This window comes from Montipora foliosa, chromosome 6 (genome assembly GCF_036669935.1).
Source record: "Montipora foliosa isolate CH-2021 chromosome 6, ASM3666993v2, whole genome shotgun sequence".
Lineage (NCBI taxonomy): Eukaryota > Metazoa > Cnidaria > Anthozoa > Scleractinia > Acroporidae > Montipora > Montipora foliosa.
In genome coordinates, this window is record NC_090874.1 from 7,006,480 (window position 1) to 7,013,979 (window position 7,500).

The 7,500-nt window shown below is 39.6% G+C and overlaps 2 protein-coding genes across 2 annotated transcripts in view; one reads left to right on the plus strand and one right to left on the minus strand.

The window, feature by feature from the left end:
• LOC138006530 (heme A synthase COX15-like) overlaps window positions 1–7,409 on the minus strand; it is a 15,824-nt gene extending 8,415 nt beyond the window's left edge. Inside the window, exons 1-7 of the mRNA XM_068852918.1 lie at window positions 7,254–7,409; window positions 6,558–6,638; window positions 5,608–5,719; window positions 4,122–4,308; window positions 2,715–2,901; window positions 1,552–1,722; window positions 529–610 (exon numbers count right to left, since the gene is read on the minus strand). Coding sequence (XP_068709019.1) covers window positions 529–610; window positions 1,552–1,722; window positions 2,715–2,901; window positions 4,122–4,308; window positions 5,608–5,719; window positions 6,558–6,638; window positions 7,254–7,319 — 886 coding nt within the window. The 5' untranslated portion in view covers window positions 7,320–7,409. The remainder of the gene's footprint in view (window positions 1–528; window positions 611–1,551; window positions 1,723–2,714; window positions 2,902–4,121; window positions 4,309–5,607; window positions 5,720–6,557; window positions 6,639–7,253) is intronic.
• Window positions 7,410–7,459: 50 nt separating this feature from the next.
• LOC138006531 (pseudouridylate synthase 1 homolog) overlaps window positions 7,460–7,500 on the plus strand; it is a 12,015-nt gene continuing 11,974 nt past the window's right edge. The window contains exon 1 of the mRNA XM_068852919.1: window positions 7,460–7,500. This exon is cut by the window's right edge and continues 319 nt beyond it. The gene's annotated coding sequence lies outside the window, so the exon portion shown is untranslated.

Below are 7,500 nucleotides of genomic sequence, written 5' to 3' on the forward strand. Positions count from 1 at the left end.
TGTCCAAAATGGAACAACTTTGAATTAAACATGCGTAGAGATTTATCTGTACCGAACATTATATTTCTATAAATTGACATCTTGAATTATCACCATTTCATTAGTGCAAGTTGTTAGTGATTTACTTTGTTAATTACTAATAAAGCTCAATATACCTGACTTTGATATGGTTAAGGGTGAGTTTGACTATGTTTGACTATGTGCTGGGGGGGGGGGGGGGGGGAATTATGATATTTTCCTTTGATCAATCAACATCTCTTGAGGGGGGTCAGAAAAAACACCCTGAGATGATCGGGGGGGGGGGGGGGGGGGGCTTAAAAAAAATGAAAGGACAAAATAAGGAAATCATCATAGCCCACCCTCTAGATAAATTATTAATGCTCCCTAAGGACTGTAAACCGGAGGTCCCGTCTCAAAGACCTTGTTGGAAATCAAATAGCTTGCCGTGACACAAAAAACAACAACAACAGAAGGATTCATTTCAGAAACAAGTTCTCCAATCTGAAAGATTTGTCAAAAGTATCTTACCAGATACAGCTGTGAATCCTACGAAGCCCTTACAAATATGAGCCAGCATTCTGATCTTTCTTAACTGTGGTGTCATGGCATACTAGAACGCAAGAATACGAGAACATAATGATACAGTATCAAAAACATTCTCACTTAAATTGAATGAAAACGATACAATGTACAAGCCATTTCATTCAATCAATCAACATTTACTTAGTTTTGCTGGTTTCAGAACCAGTGTCATTGGCACAGGGAGACCTCAGGAGACCACCTGGGCCTGGTTGTTCAAAAAACCGATTAACTTAATCCAGGATTAGCGTAAACTTTTGTTTCATGTTTTCAACTTTTTGGTGAAGGTTTCTTTTGCTTATTTTTGTTTTCCAAGATTGACCTCCTCTAATGTAAAACTTTGCCGAATATCAGCGTTGAAAAGCATTTGGGAGTAGAGAAATGAACTCCTTGGTTAATTTTTAACCTGGGATTAGCGTTAATCGGCTTTTGAACAACCGGGCCCTGGCTTTCAAGCAAGCAACCGTAGACATTATACTCCTGTCGGTGTACGTTGGATCAAACTGGCTTGATCTGATCAGCGTAATTACAAATTGAGAAACTAAATATTTTGAGCAAGAGCCGTTACAAAGTAGATTTGATTTAGTAAGTAATGTACCATATTTCGGCTGGCCAAACCAGCCTTCATCAGGTACAATGAGAGTTTTCCTTGGATTGCTTATTAATTTTGTACCTACATATATAGAGACTAGCTCCGTATTAAGATCACATGATTAGCTTGCACAGAGCATTGAGAGAATTACGTTTATGAATAATCTTTGTCAGCCTGCAAACACAGATGCATTTCTGGCCATCATTTCCCTTTTTCTGTGGGGAGAGAAACGTAAGCCCTAAAATACTAGCTAATCACATTAAGTTACTGGTAATTTAATAGCCAGTGATGAGGAGAAACAGCTATTGCTTAGAGAAAAATTCAAAGATTTTAAGCTCTAACAGGTCACTGCCACATTTTACACCGTTTAAAGGATGTACCTTTGGTCGAGGAATAAACTGACACAGGGCACACCACACAAGCCCTGAATACAGCAAGAATGCCAAGGTTAGATGAGCTGCAAGTCGATATTGACTGACACGAGGAATCTCTGTTTTACTTATTTTCTCTTCGTCAAGCCCACTTTTTACCATATACCAACCCAACAAACCCTGAAATAAAGCAGAAACTTGTTAAATAAAAAGAATTGCTTTTAAAGGCATGGTCCTTTGTGCACATGGACATTACTAAAGAACGAAACAGTGAAACAAAACACCAAAACATCATGCACGACCTCACCATACATTGAATACTAACCGACAAAAGTTGGATTTTGAGATTAAATTAATATCATTTTAAGGCTAATTAGGCCAAAAGCATTATTCTCCTAATTAACTGAGATGAAGATTAGGACTTAAGATTGAGATTAGGAGCAAAGTCCAACCTCTGCCGGTTAGTATTCAATGTATGATGGGGCTATACTTGGTGTTTTGGTATTTCGTTTCACTCTTTCATGGTTTAGTAATGCCCTGTGCACATGCCGATCATTAATATATTCAATCAACTATGGATGCATATTAAGCAAATATAATTATTATTTACCCAACGCTGTTTGTCTTTCTATGTTCATTTTGTCATCATGAAAGATCTTCAGGTTGGATTGTCAGAGTTGCTTTGATAAGGCAGTGAGTAAAGAGATTCTTGTTAGAATGTCTTTGTGTTTAATAACTATATTGATGTCATCAGTTGTGTTAAGAAATGTACTTTGGAAGGTGAGTGATAAACAATTTTCGGGTTGAAAGGTCCATTGGCCCATTGGTAATCAACCCAATCTGTTTTTGTCTCATGTAATAAGTTTGTATGGGCATTTGCCACAGAATTGGAAGTTAGCATCACTAGGATCTATGTTACAACCTTCCTAAAGATACAGCAAATTGTGAGCAAAAACCTGAATGATGAAATTCATAGATGCAGTTACAACTGAGATGACCTGGAAGGATCATGCAATCTGGGACTGAGGCAAAAACACCTGATGCAAGCAGTTTGTCAACTGTAGATCATTAACAACATCATAGCCTCTGTCTGAATGAACCTGTATATGCATTTTAATATTTAGTATCTGTTGAAAATAATACACGTGTATAAGTAACTGTTGATTCCACACCTGGCACATAATCAGAACCCCAAACACTCCGACTCTGATTTTCAGTCCTTTATTGAAGTATCCTTTGTACCAAAAGTAGGCAGCAGGGAGATAAAACACAGCACCAACCATGCGTCCCCACATCCTGTGAGCATACTCCATGTACCAGATCCACTTGAACTCTGTTAATGTAATACCTTGATTGGTGCTACAAAAAACAAGTCAAAACAACTGATTAGCTTAGGGCTTCCAATTTCAGTTTACCAGTAGCTTATGTAAATAGATGAGGGCCCTCTTTTCAGAGGTCTGGATGTCGCCATCCGATTATGAAAGTTAGCCACTCTCCCCTTTAGTCTGTATCTCTTTTCCTTTTGTGGTCAGTTTAATGTATAAGTTGTCAAGGCTGCGACTACAATTAATGTAAATTTTAGATGTATTTATCAAATGAAGCTATGATCCTCGCAGTTATGGACGCAATTTTTGCAATTGCGTAAAGAAGCCTGAAAAATTCAGGACTTCAACAGGGTTTGAACCCGTGACCTCGCGATACCAGTGCGATGCTCTAACCAACTGAGCTATGAAGCTACTGATGTTGGGAGCTGATCATTTGTGGGTTCCAATGTTCCCGTGGGAATAAATCAATGATGAAATCATAATTATATGAACTGCGGATATGAAATCAAATGAAGCTATCATGATCCTCACAGTTATGAACACAATTTTTGCAATTGCGTAAAGAAACCTGAAAAATTCAGGACTTCAACAGGGTTTGAACCCGTGACCTCACGATACCGGTGCGACGCTCTAACCAACTGAGCTATGAAGCCACTGACGTTGGGAGCTGGTCATTTGTGGGTTCCAATGTTCCCGTGAGGAATGAGTCAATGATGAAATGATATATGAAAAGGATCATATATGAACTGCGGATATGAAATCATTTGTTTCATATCCACATAGCTCATAGCTCAGTTGGTTAGAGCGTCGCACCGGCATTGCGAGGTCATGGGTTTAAACCCCGTTGAAGTCGTAAATTTTTCATTTTCAGGCTTCTTTACGCAAATTATTGCAAAAATTGTGTTCATAACTGCGAGAATCATAGCTTCATTTGATTTCATATCCGTAGCTCATATATGATCCATTTCATATATCATTTCATCATTGATTCATTCCTTAGAATCTCATTTTTTCCAGCAAGGCTTCGCCACTTGTGGGATTGGACCTACAGTTTATTATTTTATAGTTCCTATCAGAGAAATCCCAACCATTTTCAGCGGCACTTTCCTCTCTGTTATCTTAAGTATCTGAGTGCTTGTCTCACATTCCAAACACGCAGCTTCCCAAACAGTAGCCAGATACTCATTGGATACTCAGCAAAGCGAGGCAATCAATACGTGGTAACTGAACTCAAATGAAGAAAAATTTTCTCACTATTTATATTCTGGATACTTCTGATATCTTTCAAACTCCCTTTCCCACTCATCTTGGGTTCTTGGTGGCTTCATGCCCTTTATAAGATGCCAGTCAACCATCGAGAGACCTGATTCAGTCAGGCGAGTGACTGCGCCCAGGACGACAGAGCCTACGACCATACCAGCACAGCCAAGCAGCCAGTAGCCTGAGAACCAGCCAGAAAAAATGGTTGCTTACAGCAGGTTCATTAACACATTGACTCCCAGGGGTTCCCCATTGACAAGTAAAATCGTCTGGCGTTAGACAGAGTAAAATACTAAGTCTGGCCGGTTTCGGCCGGTTTGGACGCCAAAGGGTTACGGGCCTTGAACAGCAAGCACTGAGTCTACCAGTTCTTAAATTACCATAACTTGGGCATTACTAAACCACAAAACACCGAAACAGTGAAACAGGGAAATGCAACACTAAAAAACACCATGTATGACCCCACCATACATTGAATACTCACAAAGATTGGATTTCAGATTAAATATCAGTTTAGGCCTAATTAGGCCTAAAATGTTATTGCTCCTAATTCATTGAGATTAAGATTAGGATTCAGATTAAGACTGAGATTAGGAGCAATAACTTCATAGGCCTAATTAAGCCTGAAACAATGTTTAATCTCAAATCCAAGCTTGGTCGGTTAGTATTCAATGTATGGTGGGGTCAAACATGGTGTTTTAGTGTTTCGTTTCGCTGTTTTGGTGTTTTGGTGTTTTGTTGTTTAGTAATGTCCTTATAACTTTGTACCATATAGTGTTTTTGCCAGGTCTTTGATTTTAAGGCAAAAACTGTCACTGGCAAGAATCAAATTCATTGCCACAATAATTAATTTTATTTGCCAGAGTAGGGTTAGGTGTCTTACACTACATGCAGAAATTAGTCTTATTCACCTAAGTATGCTTTTTAATAGCTATTAGATAGCTATAAAATGACATTTTACAGACCATCAAAACTATCATTGATTTACCCTTACAGTTACATATCCCATACCGCTTCCCTTGAGGGCATTTTGGAAATTTTAAGTCTGGGGTTTTTTCTTTGACTTTGCCCTCTGTCTTCAACAATTTATCATCCACTATTGTAGGGAAGTGTGGGCATTATGTTGGTAGACTTTCATTGGCTAAACAAATATCCTTCATACAATCTCTTGCATGAGCCTAAGGGAAAGAGTAACAGAACAAGAGAAGATGCTTGCTGACCAGACCTGAGCCTGGATATGGATTCTGGGAAAATTTGAGAATAAAATCGTAGAGAAAAGGTCCAAAATGGCTTTTGACTTATATAGGAATCTAGGAAAATTGGGAATACTTCTGGATAAAATTATCTAGGAAAGTGTGCATATGTGAATTATTTTCCTCCCCCACCCTGGGTCTTCCCCTTGGCTCCACCCATGCCCCGTTTATGAATACATTATAATATACTATAACAATGATGGTTACATTAAGTACTATAAATGAACCTGTTATTTTGGTCCCTTGGGGTGATAACCGAACAGATGCTGGTGAAACTGAAGCCTCAATGGTTGTAAATCTTTTGCACATCCTTTTCAAGAGTGAGAACTTTGTCTGATCCTAAATCAAGGCAACATAATGCAGTTACTTGTAAATGCAGGGAAACAAACAGCAGTAGTGGTCCGCACCAGTTGATCACCTAAGTGCAGTCGGCGCTGTTTGGCATGGGCGCATGATCATTCAGTTGCTTAACCACATGGTAATTTATTGGACATTTTGCCTGACATTTAGCCAGCCACTTCGTGCTGTGACTGTCCAGTTGGTCTTTTGCTCCATCCCACCTCTCCTTACATCTGTTTATCAGTGTGATAGGTGCCTGGATGCCTGGTGTGGGAGCTCATAGCAGGGTTGTGAGGATTGCTGATCATGGATACATTACTTAATCAAGAGGCTGGCTGGCTGACCTGCAGTGGAAGCCCCTGGACAATTATCCCAGGCACCCAACCTCCATTTAGCCACACAGAAATGTTAATCAAGAATATTCAGGGGTGTAGCTAGGATTTTTGTAATGGGGGGGGGGGGGGGGGGTTCACACTCTCTCAAATCCAGGGTGCTGACTGGTCAACATCCATGCTGTTTTTAGTGAAAGTGACAATTTTTCGGATGAGCAGTGAGGAGGGACAAGCCTACAAAATAGCTGTGCACATAGATAAAGTAAGTTCCAGGTGACATAAATTACTGTGTTCCAGTCTCACAGATATGGTATGTATTATGTTGTTGTGTTGACTGTCACAAAGAAGGGGGGGGGGGGGGTTAGGGGGGTTCACGGTTGCCTCATGACCACCCCTGGCTCCACCCCTGACATTAATTTAACATACATGTAGGTTGCCGATTAAAATAGGGAGGGATCTAGTTCATTTATGAACCATGAAAGTCACATGTGTAAGTTGTTCTGTACCCATGCAAATGGTTTCCCTTTGTTGATATGGAACCACCTGGATGTGCCTTCAAACAACGAAGACCTCTGACATACATGTACCTGTGGAAACATTAACAATATCGGTGATCCATTTAAGTAATGAACATTACATACAAAACAACAAAAAAACCTTGAACAGCATAGAAATACAGAAACCATGAAAAGACAATGCATCTTTGGTGAAAGAAAATATGCCTCAATGAAAATCAAACTCAACTTTGCAGGATGAATTTTTTGGAAAGAGTAGAGGGACAAAAACTATTAGGGGGCCCTCCCCTTAAAAGACTATAAGTATACATTAGTGACCCCTCCTTGTAATTGGATGAGGCCACAAACAACTTATCCACTAAGCTAAAGAGTAACAAAGGACTGACGCAACAACCCGTACCGAACCTTGACCACTTTTCCTGAGGAAAAAATAAACTTTTCTCCTACACCCTTCATGAAAAAATGCAAGGCTAGGATGCTAACTGCGATTAGCTTCCTTCGGAAAGGACTTTGGCAGCGCCCTTCAGAAAAAGATATCCACGGGGAAGTGGTTTATTACAAGGAAGTGATATCAAAGGGAAACAAGACACTTTGTATGGCCTAGCTAACTTATGTAATAGTCAATCCACACTAAAGTATTACAACAGTATTTTAAAACAAGAGTTACAAACGACTTAAATTTCCTACCAGCTGTCTTGTCAGAATATTTAAACCTCTCAGGCTCCCAAACGAGGATCCACCTCGAAGCATCATGATCGTCTCACAACTTTTTTACGTGACAAGCAATACTTACATACACTCGACACAAATTCTCGAAATCAAAGCTGAACATGAAAACTGGGACGAGTGATTTCTAACACGCACCATAATATTGACATACGTAACACTGCTATGTGGTTTATTTACGGGCTCATCTCTCGGAGTGGGGAGGTCT